Raw genomic sequence first — 15790 nt, 5'->3', positions numbered from 1 at the left:
AGACCTCAGAGACAGGATTGTCTTAAGGCATAAATCTGGGAAAGGATACAGGAAAATATCTGCTGCTTTGAAGGTCCCAATAAGCACAGTGGCATCCGTCATCCATAAGTGGAAGAAGTTCAAAATCACCAGGACTTTTCCTAGAGCTGGCCGACAACCTAAACTGAGGGATCTTATGACAAGGGCCTTTGTCAGAGAGGTGACCAAGAACACGATGGTCACTCTGTCAGAGCTCCAGGGGTCCTCTGTGGACAGAGGAGAACCTTCTAGAAGGACAACCCTCTCTGCAGCAATCCACCAATCAGGCCTGTATGGTAGAATGGCAAGATGTAAGTAAAAGGCACAGACCATGAGGCATTTCATGGTCTTTTGTGTGAATAACAGGTGTCACGTTTGTAAGAAAACCAGGCACCGCTCATCACCAGGCCAATATCATCCCTACAGTGAAGCATGGTGGTGGCAGCATCATGCTGTGGGGATGTTTTTCAGCTGCAGGAGCTGGGGCACTAGTCAGGATAGAGGAAAAGATGACTGCAGCATTCAGAGAGACATCCTGGATGAAAACCTGCTCCAGAGCGCTCTTGAACTAAGACTGGGGCGGCGGTTCATCTTTCAGCAGGACAAACACCCTAAGAACACAGACAAAATATAAAATGAGTGGCATCAGGACAACTTTGTGAATGTCCTTGAGCCCAGCCAAAGCCTGAACATGAGGGGTCAGGGTTTAAATAGGGTTTAAACCAAGTTAAACTGAGTTCATTTAGAAGATGCTAGGCACCATGGAAGAAACAGCTGTACACACTACGAATCCCAGTGCTGCTGAGGCCTGATTCAGCACAGGGCTTTATTCTGAGGCGTTCTGGTTAACCCACTAACGTAGTTTCCTCTTCATGGGTGAGCAGGAGTGTGTGATTTCTGAGCTCGCTGATGGGAAATTGAGTGCTGATAATTAGCTCATGTATGAAAGATGAGTCCAAGGCCCCTGCGGACAAACACACATACACACACACTGAGGAAACGTATTGAAAATGAGGCCTGCGGAGATATACACACACACGCCCACACACACAGCACGAGATAGAGAGAGAGAGACTACACTACTGTAGGTACAGCCTTACACACTGAAAATCCTAATTAGTTTTCCTGATTGCACTGGGAATCACGGCAGGATGCTTAATGTCATTCTTCACATTTTTTCTTCTTTTTTCTTCAAGCTGTTGTCATCAGAACGCTGTGCGCTCAAGTTCTGTTAGAATCCCTGCAGATCTGAGTGATTCCTTGGATAAAATTGGATAAAATAGGTGACATTTTTCTAGTAGCCACTAGAAACAATGCAGAATTACAAAAAACAAAGATTAGGTTTTGGACTAGAAAAGTCTAATTACATTGAGGTTTGTGTGTGTGCGTGTGTGCATTTTTAAATAGGTCTTAATTCACATAATATAATAGCTTCACATGTTAAAAGCCATACAGTCACACACACAAGACATACACACCCAGCAATATCCCTAGATTTTTTATCATTTACTATATTATCCGCAGACCAAGGATTTGATATCTGACCACAAGATAAATCAATTCAGTTATCATGCCACCTTATTACATTGTCATGTGACCAGCTGCTGCTGAATAACGTTGCTTAGGAACAGTTGGATCAGAGATGAATGGCTTCAGTTGACTGAGACTACAGATCTCGCTGTACAGTCATCTTCCTCTACAGATTTCACACCTCATATCCACATGGTTCCATTTGGAAATCTCACACATCACCTGACCGCTGTACTGCTGAAACAAAATAAAAACCAATGGACCAGTACTGGGTGCTGGAGTGAGTATAAAGAGAGGCACTGACAGTAGCACTTGTCGAAATGGAAATATTTATGATCTGATGATTGCGGGGATGTTGCAGTTTATTCAGCAATGCTGTCATTTTCTCATATTTATAACTAAATGTGAATAATGGCGCATCGACGGCAGCGCCTCATTAAAAAGAGGAATGAAGTGCAGATATGCAGATGTGGAGCTGACTGGCAGCGTGGAGCAGCGGGAGGCAGAAATTGTCGCTCTAATTGAGTTGGAGGTGACGACTGTGATTAATGCTGCTGCTGGATTTCAGAACGAAGCAGGAGACAGAGAAGGACCTGAGTCAGCAGACACAGACACACACAAGCACACACACACAGTAAAGTACACAAAAACACACACACACAGTGCACAAGAGTACAATACGCGCAAAAGCATGTCGTACAATGAAGACACATACAGTGTGAAAACACAAACACAGCACAGGACAGAACACAAAAACACAGGCAACAAGATGCATACACACACAGTACACAAACACACACAGAGCACAGCACACAGAGACATGCAGTACAGTAAGTCCAGCAAACACACAGCGTGTCTTTGTGCTTCATGTGTTAAGAAGAAAGATCACAACTCCCGCATGCAATACAACATGAATAGAGGGCACAGTGCAACACACAGATTCGTACACACACATACATAAACATGCATGTTCACACAAAGACACACAACACAACCTAAGACACAGATCATCGCACAGAGTATCAAATAAACACATACACAGCTTACAGATTCACACACAAGAGCCCACACAAATACACATACATGCACAAACACACACACACACACCTAAAGGGGTCAAAATGTGTGAACTATTGCAACCTTACGAAATTTTGAAAAATGCATATGAAAAATGCCGCACAGCTGGGCGAATAAATAAGCTTCTAACAGCCAGACGCTTATTCAGGAGTCGCCCGTATGAATTCACGGCTCCTGCTGAGCGCATTACAGAGCGCTGTGATCGAATCTGCCTGATACCTGGAGACCAGGCTTCATTTACCTTTCATCTAATTACACCTCCTCCTCGCAGAAAACCTCGGGCCGCCCCAGCCCTGCCACCTGCCCCGTACATTTTGTTCTCAGCTGCCGGGGAGGAGGAAAAAAAAAAAAAACGACACCTCTCCAAAAACATCAAGCGGAGCGCATTAACAGCAGTGGACAGCGTCTGGCTCCCTTCCCTCGGCACAAACCCCACTCTCCTTAATGGGGTGGCTGAGGTGTGGAGCGTCCTTTACACAAACATTAGCGTCAAGGCCGGCACCTCAACACCTGCTACATTAACATCTTACAGCCGTGAGAGCCACCGGTACGATGAAGACGGGCTTTGTCCGCGCTAACAACGCATTTAGAAAAGGACATGTCCATCATCCTTTCATCAGGACGTAATGGGAGCATCACCCAAATGGAGCAGCTAACCCTTAAAGCCATCAGAGAGACGCACTCATTACTACTTCAAATCAAAAACGTTTCGTGGCTTCCATACCCTGAATCAATCAATCAATCAGACTTTCGATACAACATTATTACACCTCACCCAACGGCAACATCAAAACAAGAGGAACTGACAGATCAACTTGCAGGAGAATCTCAAATTTGACATTTTTGGAGAAAAGTAAATAATATGATAAAGTTATAAAATATGTTTTAATATATGTATTTAATATATAATATGTATGGTGGGACGTTAAAGGTCCCCTTTAATTTGCTTTTATATAATTTGCTTTTTTAAAGCCACTTTTAGCCAGTCCCACAATTTTGCCAGGATTTGCTCTGTCGGTGTGTGTGTGTGTAGCTTTAAATGCAAATGAGGAGGAGAGAGGTGGAGACATGAAAAAAATTAATTCATGCACTTTGTTCTTCAGAGTCTTATGTGACACATTTGTGCTCATTTTTACATCCAATCACCGAGCAACTGCAATGCTTCGCACGTTTTCAGGCACGTTTTTAGGGGAGGGGTGGGAAATTCTCTGGACGGACAAAGCATGAGAAAGGAAAGGTAAATTTTCCCCTTATGATGACATAAGGGGACAAATTCCAGATCCGACCGTCCGAGCTGCTGCACTCTGAAAGGCAAAACAGAATGACCCAAGCACTCTTTACACCTATCACCATTTCTAGCCACTGCAGGACCATAGACAGGCTTTGGGAACTTGTATTAATGTCAAATAATCTCATAAAGTGACATTTCCATAATAGGGGACCCTTAAAAAAAGATGCATTAGAACAGAGATAAAATGAAACTTCCTGCCAGGGAAATGTGAGTGACGAATCAAAAACATTTCCTAAATGTACAAAGATGATACATCTTAAATCATCCGAATCAAAAACAACAATGAAAATTAGTGCAACATTGCACTAATTTGATGCACTATTAAATAATAATCAAAGGATGCTTGACAAACATCCAACGAAAAGCTTCATATCACTATTCCTCACAGCTCAGCAGTGAGATTTCTACCCAGTGCCCTGGCCGCTGCAGTAAGACCCACACTCCCACCAGCCTCTCATTAAAAAAAAAAAAGAAGCCCTGCGACAGTTTAATAGGACCCTGGCCACGGCTGGTGCTCGCATCGGCGCTGCTTTGTGCTGTAATTCGTGCCGTATCGCACTCGCCCACCCGGAGCACTTAGCAGAGAGACACACACCCCATCATTATCATACCATCTCCATCGCACAAAGCCACAGGCCAGCTTATTTAAGACCATTGTTCGGGAGAACAGGGAAGACGTGCGTGTCACATTAGCAGCACTGATAGCGTCGTTTTCTGCTGTTGGGGCTCCGGGGTTGAGAAGTAATCTGACTGCGCTCTGGTTTTCCCTCGCGAGACGCGAGCGAGAGCTCCGCTGCTGGAGGGGAGGAGGGGCTGAAAGCAAATGTCAAGGAAAACAAGGGCAACTTTTAAAGTGGAGGCCCTGCAGGCTGCACCTCGATATAAATGTCATTAGTTCAGTGCCTGTACTTGCCAGGTTTGGGGTTGTGCTGTCAAATAAGTATGAATGGACGATTGTTAATTAGAATCAGACCAAGACACTCTGTGTTAAAAGTTAGTCTGAAGTTTTCCTCACTGATATCCCAATTATTAGTAATAATGGTAATTATTTGAATATTCAGACAAATGTTTTCACAATTTCATGTAAAAAGTAGACCACAAGGTTACAAATACAAACCGGTGAAAACAAAACCACAAATTATATATAAGCTACAAGCCATTTCCTTATTTTCACTAAGCAATGACTTTTTGTGAGAAAGGGACTCTGTTCTCCTATTGTTCTCAGAGCAGCAATACAATATTGTTCTCAATTTTTAGACTTTTGCTTGTGGAGATCATTCAGTAGTTTACAGGGTTGAGAGAGACCAACCCCCAGTTTTTCTAACACAGCTCTATATCTCAAATCTCTCTTTTTAATAACAATTATTTGTGTGTTTTACGCTTTTAGATAGGTCTCCCTGAACAATTTTAGCATTATAGTTGGGAAGATGAATAACCTTTAAAAGTTTCACTGCTGGCTAAGACAGTACTGTATGCTGGAGGAAAAATAGAAATCCACTACAGAAATATCCTTCTATCCTTCTATGTTCAGTCCTACAGTTAATAGTTGTTTAGGGCTGAAGGGTTGAGGGTTTACAGTTTTGAATGAAATTATAAAATGAAAATCACAAGTCTCTAAAAACGTATTGAATATTGGTACATTACGGGAGTAAAAAGAGAAACTGTGAACATTGTCCTTGGAGAAAGCAGAAAGCAGCCACCTTAAGGTGAGTGGGGAGTATTAGCAAGTGAACATTTTGAAGCTGATGAGTTGTAAGCTAAAACATTGGTAGGCATTAGGAATTGAGAGACCACATTGTGATGCTAGGTGGCAGGGTCATAGCATCTCCAAAACTTCAGATCTTGTGAGATGTTCCCAGCCTGCAGTGGTTAGGACCTACCAAAACTGGTCCACTGGTCCAACTGGTCTTGGACAGAACACACACAGAAAAAAAACACAGTTTGTTGTGTACCAATCTGCATAGCTGCAAACTAGTCAGAGTGTCCATAAAGACTGATGTTCACCATCAAAGGCATCTACAGTGGTCATCTGAGCTTATGTCTTGTGTTATATGTGCCAACCAACAAACATTGTTGTAGACCAAATACACCCCATCATGGAAACGTAATTGCCTGATGACAGGGCCCTCTTCCAGCAGGATAATGCACCCTGCCACACTGCAAAAAATGGTTGAAGAATGGTTTGAGGAACAAAACATGTTCAAAGTGTTGACTGGGCCTAAATTTGCCAGATCTCAATCCAATCAATCATCTGTGGGATGTGCTGGGAAAGTAACTTACAGATCTTAAAGGACCTGCTAATGACTGCTTGGCGCCAGATTCCTTCATACGAAGGTCTGGATGAGTTGCAACAAGTTTCAATGCATCCCAACTTTAATTACCAGAAGCAAAAAAGAAAGGAGGTGAGGCAAAGGACACACTCGCCTGTGAACCAGAAGACTGCAAAATCACAGGTTCAAACCCCACTTACTACCATTGTGTCCCTGAGCAAGACACTCAATCCTGAGTGTCTCCAAGGGGACTGTCCCTGTCGCTCTGGATAAGGGCGTCTGCCAAACGGCGTGAATGCAAGTGTAAATGTTTCAGCAGAACATCTTTAAATCGGCGGTGGGCGACTCACCATGCTGGGCCTCGCCTTGCAGCAGGTCCTGCTTCACTTGTCTGTGCTGCTCCTTCATGTGGGCCAGATCCTGGCTGCTCCCACAGCTCAGCGCCTGCAGACGCTTGGCCAGGGCTTCCAGGCGATCCCTCTCGGTGTAAACCAGCTTCATCTCCGCCTTCAGCTCCTTAGCGCTGCTGAAGTCGTTCCCTGTGCGAGGGTCAGATTTAAAACAAGCTACACGACCTGGTCCATAGAGGGCTGGGCTGGGTACAGGTTTATGTCACGAGGTTGTGGGATCCCCACCCCTGAAGATGTATATAGTCGGAGGGCAGGGATGGATCATCATACTCTGCTTCTCACATTATTACACACAACCAAACAATGTGTGCATGTTAATTAGAAAAGTAACAATTTCTGGCTGAATATGAAACTATGTACAAATAAAATGCTAAGATATAGATCATTAGTTTTGAAATATTAAGATATGAAGTGCTGACATCACAATACAACATTATTATTATTAAGTTTTAAATGAATAAGAGAACAAGAGAAAACAATAATAAAAGGAGAAATGGAATGAAGAAAGAATGACCCAGTACCTGAGATGGCGACCATCTTTGCTTCATGCAGCGCGAGAAGCTGAGTTTCACTCTCGCTCACTTTCCGCCGCAGACTCCCGCCCAGACGCTGACTCATCACCACCTAGAATGGCGGAGGACGGGGGTCGGAGGTCAGAGAACACAGCCACCTTCCAATTCTGTTACAGCATCGGCGACACTACATGCACCAACCGTCATTCAATATCAATTCTAGAGAGAAACCACGAGAGTCCAGTTGGATTATTAAAACGTCATTTTCATTTTAGGGCTCGGGACGCGTTGTAACAGGGGACCGCGATTTTGAGCGTCACCTTGCCTCGCCTCTGAGAGGACGCCAGCTGGGCGCGCTCCCAGCGGTGGCGGAACGCGGCGTCAACAGCGGAGAGTGGCGGAGAGTGGCGGAGAGTGGCGTCCTCCACCAGAAAAGCACAGATTTGTGTTGAGCGATGGCCAGATAGACCGTCGCTCTGCCATCTGATAATCGCTTTCTGGAGGGCACAGTGACATTGTGCCATTTCTCTCCTCTCCCCCCTCGCTGACACCATCACCACACACACACACTACCACCCTCTTCCCAGATCATAGCTGGTGTCAGCTCTTAGCTGTGTCTCGGGCCTGACTGAGGAGCACCACAAGGGAAATCCTCGCCTGCCAGTTTTAACACAAACGCACACAAACACACACACACACAAAGTGAGCCCGGGGTCACGCCAGTTAAAGAGGCAATTTTCAGATGCTCACACCATTGGAATGAAGCTCATTTTGCTGCAGAGTCTCACGGGATGCCTGGCCCGGCCCGATGTGGAGGAGAAACTGGACTCACGCCTCGTTGTCACAATGATAATGACATCATTTCATCCGGATGTTTATATTAGACTCCTAGCTGGAGTGCTCGTTCTCCTACAAAATGTGCAGGAGACCCAATGTTGGCCACATCAATTAAAGAAACTAATTGGTTATAGTTACTTCACTCAAAATGTAACTGAGTACAGCATTATGAAAGTAATTAGTTACCATGGGAAGTAACTTAAAAGGTTCAAACGTGTAAAAAATGTGCTTGGTGTGGCTCCGCCTCCTCCTTCGTCGGTCTTGGCCACTAGTTTTGATGACGCGTGAGACGTTGAGAGGAGCTTTATCAGACACAACCTGGATAAAGACTTAGTTCCAGGGCATCATGTTCAATCTTACCTTCATTCTCAACAGTCACGTATGTATTTCTAATGTTCATCTGACCCACTCCACTGGTGGGTCAGATGAAAACAGCTTAATTATTGATTCAAAGTAACGATGATTCATACTGATAATCACCGCATCGTCCTCGTGGGTTAATTACTCTAATTACAGACAGGATATGCGGCGTCTGATCCACGAAGAAACGCAGGTACATGGTAGAACAAGGTAGGTTATGAACTATACTGTCCATTCAGAGCGGCAGAAACTGTGCCGCCTATTCGTGCTAGAAGGGACCACCGTGGGCATTGGAGACCTGTCCTTGACCTCCATGGTCCATGCCAGCGAGGCACCAGCCTGCTCCAGGCCAGCGCGAACAAACGTCAGAGCCGCGTCAGCCAGCATCGACCACAGGTTAACACGCCAGGGTGTCCATGTCACGGACGTCACTTGGACCTGGGATAGGATTTGTAGACCATACCATTTCAATGGAATTGAAGAGTTGCTGCTGATTGGTCAAACAGAGGATGCCAGCCAGAGGTCTAAATAATCATAACTTGTTTATACCGATCACAACAATGATACCGAACAGAAAGTAGGCAGCAAATGGCAGGACAATGTCACCTGTAATACAAGCCGTCATTAGCAGGAAGCAGAGTGATTTAATGACAATGATCTCTTAAACCAACAGATCTGGCGAATAAAGCCCTGCAGAACCACAGGAAAGGGCTGCGCTGCAAACGATCGCAGCCACAAGGCGTGTGCACTGCTCACACTTGACTAAAATACACAGAGACGGAGGGGAAGCCGAACGCGGCACGGCGTCGGAGTGCAGAAATGGCACATAATGACGGAATGATTGACTCTTACTTTGGCCGTTGCCTCCTTAATGGACAGACTGAGCGCCTGTTCCTGCTCCTGCAGCCTGAAACGAAAGAGGAGGGGAAAACACATCAGAGCGCTGAGAGGGAAATGAGAGCCATTTGTGGCTTAAAATTGCCACAAGGACACGGAAACAGATATTTGATTCCTGTTCATCGGGAAGAGGGAAAAGCACTTAATTCAGGAAAGCAGAGAAAACACTCACACAAAAATAAACGGAAGCACAAATGGCAAATGGGCCACGAAGAATCTGATGCAGAATCTGTCTTTTTTTTATATAATTTTGGTGCTAGTAGCCTAGAGGGTAACACACTCGCCTGTGAGCAAAATCTACAGGTTCAAACCCCACTTTCTACCATTGTGTCCCTGAATAAGACGCATTGTGTCCCTGTGGCAGTGGTTAAGGAAGCGGCCCCTCTAATCAGAAGGTTGCTGGTTCGAATCCCGATCCGCCAAGGTGCCACTGATGTGCCGTCCCCACACACACACCAAGGGTGATGGTTAGAAGTAGAGGGCACATTTTGTTGTGTCAACGTGTGCTGCGATGCAGTGTTTCACAATGACTTCACTTCACGTCACTGAGTGTCACCAGGGGGACTGTCCCTGTCACTACTGGATAAAGGCATGCCAAGTCTGAATATGCATGAAAAACTATCAGTGTGTTTAGACTTCACTTCACTGATATGCGTGAAAAAAAAATAAACCAAATAAAACAACAAAATGCGATTGGGAGGGCCGCGCAGGCCTCGGCGGCAGTGCTTTACTGATCCAGCAGGCCACGGGCCGAGTGAACAGCGCCCCCAGGTGGCGGCAAAGGGGAGGAACGCCGCAAAGCGGGTTACAAGTGTCACCGAGGGCCACCGCGTCCAGGCGCCGATAAACTGGATTTACATTTCCAGACGGTGGAAGGAAGCGGGGGAGGCGGGGGACGGTTTCCCATTACGGTCCCTCTCCAAAACCATTAACTCGAGATGGCATGTGCGAAAGAATTAATTTGCGTCCAAGGAAAGAAATAATGAAAATTCGTGGCGCCGGTGACAGGAGCCACAGAAAAGGTCCAATTTCATTTTCAGGCAGGTGGATGAAATGGGGGTGGGAAGAGGAATAAAAATAGCACGAGAAGAAGAAAAAGGAACAACCCGACCTGATATTAATTCATTCGTTTTTTGGGGTGGTAACTTTTCTTTAGTATAGAAAACCTGTGGCGTTCAGATATTTATCTGTTGCCCCCCCCCCCCCGAAGACCTCCACCCAACAGACAAACACCCCCATCCCTCGTACATTTTAATTTATGTTATGTAATCAGAAATATTTTTGTGAAACTCTCCTTTCAGTGAATATCTTTTCATACCCGCCTGTCTATTTTGTAATTTAGGTATCTCTGATTCTACAGACTCGAGCTCTTTCCCAAACGGCTGCATTTCTCTCTTCTTCTTAATGAGCCTGTGGCTCGTTACAAAAAAAAGAGATCCTGACTAATTGCAGTGTTGTTGGATGATTTGTGTGGCTCACTAACGCCCCCTGGTGGACAGAAGATGCAGATGGATGTAGATCCTAGAACTGCTGATTTCTTTCGCCATAAGTGTGCAGTAAACCGTGTGTTATAATCTCATATCACCATGTTAATATACATGAATTCTAATTGTATTTTATGCACATTCTTATTGAACAAGAAGTCAAATAAATCCACAAATTTCAACAAACATGTGATCATTTACATAAGACCTATTTAAAAGCAAAAATAATAATAATATCAGGGATTTTTCTGTATATACAGTACAGGCCAAAGGTTTGGACACCCCTTCTCATTCAATGTGTGTTCTTTATTTTCATGACAATTTACATTGGTAGATTCTCACTGAAGGCATCAAAACATATGAATGAACACATGTGGAGTTATGTACTTAACAAAAAAGGTGAAATAACTAAAAATATGTTTTATATTCTAGTTTCTTCAAAATAACCACCCATTGCTCTGATTATTGCTTTGCACACTCTTCTCGTGGGGGGTCATCACATGCTTGGCATTCACGCTTGGGGTCATCACCTTTCAAACAGTCTTGAAGGAGTTCCCAGAGGTGTTTAGCACTTGTTGGCCCCTTTGCCTTCACTCTGCGGTCCAGCTCACCCCGAACCATCTCGACTGGGTTCAGGTCCGGTGACTGTGGAGGCCAGATCTCCACTTTTTGTTAAGTACATAACTCAACATATGTTCATTCATAGTTCTGATGCCTTCAGTCATGAAAATAAAGAAAACACATTGAATGTATTGAAGGCATCAAAACTATGAATTAACACATGTGTCCAAACTTTTGGCCTGTACTGTAGGTTCAGTGTTATTTTTTTCTACATATACCCATGTAGTTTATTTATTTACATCTGTTTATTGTACACAGGAATTTCACTCACATGCATTGCATCTGTGTATTGGTGTCATGTGATGTGACAATAAAAGCAATTTGACTTGATTTAAAACGACCCTCGGGTGTACAGCTTTACCTGACAATGTGAGGTGGAGGGGAGATGGAGATTCTGGCACGGTGCTCTGACGCTCCCAGGTCCTCCAGCTCCTGGGCCATGAGCTGCAGCTGGGAGTGGCTGCAGACGCGGAGCAGCGAAGACTCCACCTCGTCCAGCTCCAGCTGCCGATCCACGTCTGAGATCTGCAGGTCGAGTGCCGCACTGCGCTCCTGAAGCTCCGTCAGCCGGGCCTGCAGCTCACACACCTCCACCTGAGAGACGGAGATCATGCAAAGGAAATTCAAGTATCTTCTTGAGGCAGTTCATAGTTTAAACCCCCACAGAAATAAAACTTTGCCATTTTGTCCCCACACACTGCTCACACACACTGCGCCTGTCATGGCTGCCCACTGCTGACTAAGGGTAATGGTTAAAAGCAGAGGACACATTTCGTTGTGTCACCATGTGCTGTGCTGTGTTTCATAATCACTTCACTTCGACTAATAATCATGACACATGTTAGTGTCAAACCAAGCCTCCTAAGCTCATATTATTTAATCACGTTTGATCTTTAAAAACACTGAGGTGGCATCAAATGAACTATAAAAAACAGAAATTAACATACAGAATGTCCTAAGCTGGGCCTGTTTTGGTTCAATTTCCAGGTCTTTTTGCCTGGAGCCCACAAAGGGCCTTTTAACCGCCCCGACCGGGAATAAAATGTTTATGAATATAAATGCTTCTTCTTCCTTCTTCCTTGACACATTGTGCTCATTCTTACCTGAAGGGCCTGCTTCTCCTGCAGGAGCTGCTCTCTCCTCCTCTGGGAGTCTTTTTTGCCACTGGAATAATCAGGACATCCATTCCAGTCCCCATTCTCCCTGTGGAATAAAACCAGTCATCATAAATATACTTTCACTCTCATTAGTTTGACATTTGACATATAACTACGTCCACTGACGTGTTTTAGAATGGGCTTAATCTGGTTAAATTTTATCTGCAGCGCATTGCATACATTCTTTGCATAGTTGTTTATTTGCCCACATCATGTCTCCTTGCTTCTCTTCTCATATATCGCAACCCCACTACACGAGCCCCACTACAGTCTCATGTTAGGCTTCACTTTTGTCTGTGCACACTGAGATAGCATAAAAAATGCAAACAAGCGAAGAGGGCAGCAGGCATACATCACACACGTTACATGGCATTCACACAACAGCCAGCCCCCTCACAACTCACATCCTTCCTGCCATGAATTCTGTTTTCAGACATGGCCATTCAGTGTAAAGATAAATGGTCACCTGACTGATAGAATACACCTAAAACAGTTTTAATAGGTAGGCTGCACCTACATTATTTGCAATCTTTATAGAACCTTTAGTACAAGTGATTAGGCAGAATAAAGATCTTACTGGAATCAAAGTTTAGTCATTGGGCTTTTTGCAGATGATGTGATCTGTTATTTAGAGGATCCTGATAAATGTCTTCCTATATTAATAAATGAAAAATGTGGGTTTTATTCTAGATATAGACCTTGGAGTTAACTTAACTTAACAAGAAAAAATCAAAAACAATATAAATAAGAATAAGGACATCAGGAAAGAACATGAGACATTTTTTCACTGGTTCACAGGCTGTCAGGAATATTTTAATGCAGTACAAATTGGAGCTATTATCATCTGGTGTTATATGACAGAACAATTTAGAGCAACTTTCACAAAGGAGGGAAAGTCCGAGTCTAATTAGAGATGGAGATGAGAAAGAATCGCTTAAAGCATGAGATACATTAAATCTACACTAAATTCTGGATTAATATAGTACAGAGATCTAAATTAGAAGAAGATCTTAGATTGCTTCAATGGGTAGTTTATGACAAACACTTCATTCCCAATACTAAAGATTCAAATAGTGGACAAGGAACGAAGTAACAGCTCTGTGTACTATAATAAAAGATGGGAATTTCATGACCTTTCAGAAGATTAAGCAAAAATACATTATGTAACCAGGACCATTATGTACTTACAATAAAGGGATTTTTGTGAGTGGGAAGTGAGTATGGTTCAATCAACAAATCATCACATATTTGGAGAGAACACCATTGGAAAATGTAGTAAGATTCTTTGTCACTCCTAAGAACAGGAGCAAGATTTTATCTGTTGAACATCCATGCTGGAGACAGTGTGGAATGCAAATCACTCTCATGTCTTTTGGTTCTGTCCCTACATTGTAAAGTTTTGAGAGAACATTAATTTAACTATTATTAAGATCCTGGGTTACCAAATACCTTGGTCATGTACGGTGCTGTATTTTGGTAATATGTGTTTTTAAGATATCAAAAAAAAAATTTGACAATTGACAAAAGCCATCACAAAGCAATGGAACAAGCCAGGTCCAACAACACAAGAAGAATGGCTGAAAATAGAGGAATATACATTATCATGAGAACAGTCTCATGGAAGAAATGGACTGTATTTTTGGTGAACACTGAAATATATATATATATCTACATATGGTTGCACATGCATAAATGTGAGTAAATTTATGTGTGTATGTATATGTGTGTGTGAGTGTGTGAGAATGGAGTAGAGCTTGTCTGATGCATTACGCAAGCGTCCTTTTTTGCCTCCCACTGACCTGCAGTCTGCAGTTGTCCACTGGAGGGCGCTGTGAGCGGCCGAGTGAAGCCGCTCTAGGAAGTCACTCACACTGGGGTGGCGGGAAGGGAGTCCAGGCTTCAGAGAAGTACGTTCTCTCCTCAGCTCAGTCAGCTTTTTCCCAAAACGCTCAGCTGCTCAGATGCACACATATACATACGTATAAATACATGGACACACACACCAATAAGATGCTATAAATACCCAGCTATAAATTACCCACTAGGTCACCACTGCCCCAACTTATTTCACTAAATTCACAGATGATCTGCATGCTTGCCTTGGTAGTGGACATGGCGGTACAGATGAATATACAGTACTCCCTGACTGATGTGTACATTTTATAGCCAATTGTGTACTGTTACCTCATATAGCCAGGCCTGTTATGTACATTTTTGTCATTACTGTTAAGCATCTTCTGGCATACATCTTCTGGGTTTCAGTAACAACGGATGGGTAGTTAGATCCACCTCTCCAAGCAGTGGGTTTTATCTAGTAATTTTCGTAAGCAGATTTAAATGCTGTGAAAGATGCCCCATGCCCCATCTTTCATAGCCCCAGGAAAATATGGTCCCTTGTGTGGATGATAATTTAGCTTGTACAGACTATGACATTGCTGGAAATCACTGTAACACAAACATTCACAGAATTAGAAGCAAACTCTCCAGTTTTATTAGTTTAGAAATTAGCATATTTATTAGTATTAGAAATTCCAACATCTTTACTTCCTGTGAAGGCAGAGGGAAAACCATCTCTCACCACCTTCTATAGAGGGACTATTGAGACCATTCTGACCAGCTGCATCACTGTCTGGTTTAGGAACTGCACCGTATCAGACTGCAAGACCCTACAGCAGACAGTGGGGACCGCTAAGGAGATCATCTGAGTGATCATCTCTTGCTTCCGTAATGGACATTTACCAAACGAGCAGCTTCCGGAAAGCCACTGATACTGTGAAGAACTCCACACACCCCTCACATCCACTCTTCACCCTCCTGCCATCTGGAAAAAGGTACAGAAGCATTCGGACCCTGACTGCCAGACTGTGCAACAGCTTCATCTCACAGGCCATAAGACACCTGAACACTCACAGACTTTCCTCTTTGAACTGATACACACACTCTACCTCTTCTGTTTTTAGAACATATTATCTATTATTGCACTGTTCCATCTTGCACAGCAGTACTTCCGCTATTTTCACTTGGTACCTTACATTTCACTCCTTAGCACCTGGTTCCGTAGAAACGTTGTTTCGTTTCACTATGTCCTGCCTAGCATGTACATAGCTGAAATGACAATAAAGCTCACTGGACCTTGAGTTGATTTGCACATCTGTATCTGTTACCTGTATCGTAATCATCCTCCAGGACAGCCTTCTGCTGCAGCCTCTGGAGCCTCAGCATCATTGACTCAATCTGGAAAAAAACATCATGTAAAACATCTAGTAACATCATGATGCACTGTCTCTCCACAGAGAGGCAACTTTTTTGCATCAACCATGGTACCA

General features: G+C 43.7%; 1 protein-coding gene across 3 annotated transcripts in view; it reads right to left on the bottom strand.

Annotated features, from left to right (window-relative positions):
• The window catches only part of disc1 (DISC1 scaffold protein), a 32817-nt gene that overhangs the window by 12503 nt on the left and 4524 nt on the right, over positions 1-15790 (bottom strand). For all 3 annotated transcript variants that reach the window (XR_003750505.1, XM_028988673.1, XM_028988674.1), the window contains 7 exons: positions 15629-15698; positions 14264-14417; positions 12411-12510; positions 11669-11901; positions 9158-9212; positions 7118-7220; positions 6537-6725 (listed from right to left, as the gene is read on the bottom strand). Coding sequence is in view for 2 of the 3 variants with exons in the window: in XM_028988673.1 (XP_028844506.1) it covers positions 6537-6725; positions 7118-7220; positions 9158-9212; positions 11669-11901; positions 12411-12510; positions 14264-14417; positions 15629-15698 (904 nt within the window). In the remaining variant the exon portion in view is untranslated. The remainder of the gene's footprint in view (positions 1-6536; positions 6726-7117; positions 7221-9157; positions 9213-11668; positions 11902-12410; positions 12511-14263; positions 14418-15628; positions 15699-15790) is intronic.

The sequence above is a fragment of the Denticeps clupeoides genome, chromosome 8 (assembly GCF_900700375.1).
Source record: "Denticeps clupeoides chromosome 8, fDenClu1.1, whole genome shotgun sequence".
Classification (NCBI taxonomy): domain Eukaryota; kingdom Metazoa; phylum Chordata; class Actinopteri; order Clupeiformes; family Denticipitidae; genus Denticeps; species Denticeps clupeoides.
The sequence above is the reverse complement of the archived record's forward strand: the minus strand, read 5'-3'. Positions and strand labels throughout refer to the sequence as shown.